General features: G+C 53.7%; 1 protein-coding gene across 1 annotated transcript; it reads right to left on the reverse strand.

Annotated features, from left to right (window-relative positions):
• Positions 1 to 377: 377 nt before the first annotated feature.
• Positions 378 to 1,186, reverse strand: STARD7 (StAR-related lipid transfer (START) domain containing 7; the record flags this gene model as incomplete). The annotated part of the gene is made up of 4 exons (XM_009879040.1): positions 378 to 462; positions 651 to 750; positions 905 to 987; positions 1,076 to 1,186. Coding segments are annotated over 4 exons (379 nt in total), but the record flags the coding sequence as incomplete, so codon positions are not given.
• Between the last annotated feature and the right edge of the window lie 204 nt (positions 1,187 to 1,390).

Consider the following 1,390-nt stretch of genomic DNA (forward strand, 5'->3'; position numbering starts at 1 on the left):
TTTTCTCTCTGTTCCACAGAAAAACTGCGCTTCCCGCCTCTCTCCCTACTCAGGCTCGGCCGGGTTGATTCCTTAGCTCAGTGCAGACCCTTTAAAAGTCGTTTTTTTGCTTTTTTCCCCTCTGAAGTGAAGCCCAGCTGCTTCCCAGGTGGCTCAGCTTTCCCTCACATGGGGAAGAACCCGATTGCTGCTCTAAAGTAAGGAAAAACCAGCTCGTTTTGTTTTAAAAAAAAAAAGTCCTGCTGTTTTCTTCCTTCTGCCTGGGGCCAAGAGAGAAGGAACATCCTCATGTGAAGATTTTCGGACCAAAACTCCCCCTTCAAACCCTTCCCGTTGTGGTTTTTTTAACTGTTTCGGCCCCTCGAAGCTTCGCTCACCGCTCGAGACCATCCAGCTGACGCAGTAGCGGGGGAACACGGTCTGCGGGTTGTCGCTGTAGGTCAGCAAATAGTCGAAACCGTTCTGGGAAAGGGAAAAAAAAAGCAAGAGTTTAGCCCGAACGGAGCTTTGCATCCTCCCCAGAAACCCCCTGGCCCCTTTTTTTCCCCAACTCATTTTGGGCTGTGAACCTCGCGGGCGAGGACCAGCGAAGAACAAGTTTTCCACCCTCTCCCCCCTCAAAAAAAACCAAACCCCAACCCCAAACATACCTCGTCAAAGGTTTTGTGGGGCCGGATGACCATCTGAGATTCGTAGGTTCGCACTCGGACGTACTCGGGGTCTTCGGGGACGCTCGGATGCTCCACTGCCCTGGAGAGAAGGAGAGAAGGGAGACGAGCGCGGCGATATTTCGGATAATTTAAGGGTTTCGTTGAATTGAAGGCGGCTGCTGTTTCCAGACAGATCCCTGCTGAGGTTTAGAAGTTTGTACCCGGCTCTCAATTCCCGTTTTGGGTCTACGTACCGCGAGACCAGCACCATGAGGTTGTTCTCTTTGTCGACGCTGTAGCGCCGCACGTAGACGTAATCCCGCGAGTACATGGGGTACTGGGGGGGGAGAGAAAAACCAGGCGTCAGCAAGGAGAAGCACGAGAGGAGAGAAGATAAAACCAAAAGCAGCAAAGGAGCCGCTCACCGGGAAATGGGTGACCCAGTGAATCACTTCGGAGCCGGTGACCAGGTCTCGTTCGATGACGTCCAGTTGGATGACCAGCGAGTCCCACTTCTTCCGATATTCGGTGTCCAGCTGGCAAGAGAGAGAGGCTGAGTCACGACAAAGCGCGACGGCGGCGGTAAAGGGAGGTCGCAGGCCCCTCTCCTCATCGCGGGGGAAAGGAGCTGCGTCACGATCCGGCGTTTTATCTGCCAGGAAATTATCGAACGCTCCTTGAAAGTCAGCGGGGAGAGGGCCGGGATCAGAAATTCACAGAGCTCCTGTGGCAGAAGAAGA

This window comes from Apaloderma vittatum, unplaced genomic scaffold, assembly GCF_000703405.1.
Source record: "Apaloderma vittatum isolate BGI_N311 unplaced genomic scaffold, ASM70340v1 scaffold24451, whole genome shotgun sequence".
In the NCBI taxonomy this organism is placed as follows: Eukaryota; Metazoa; Chordata; class Aves; order Trogoniformes; family Trogonidae; genus Apaloderma; species Apaloderma vittatum.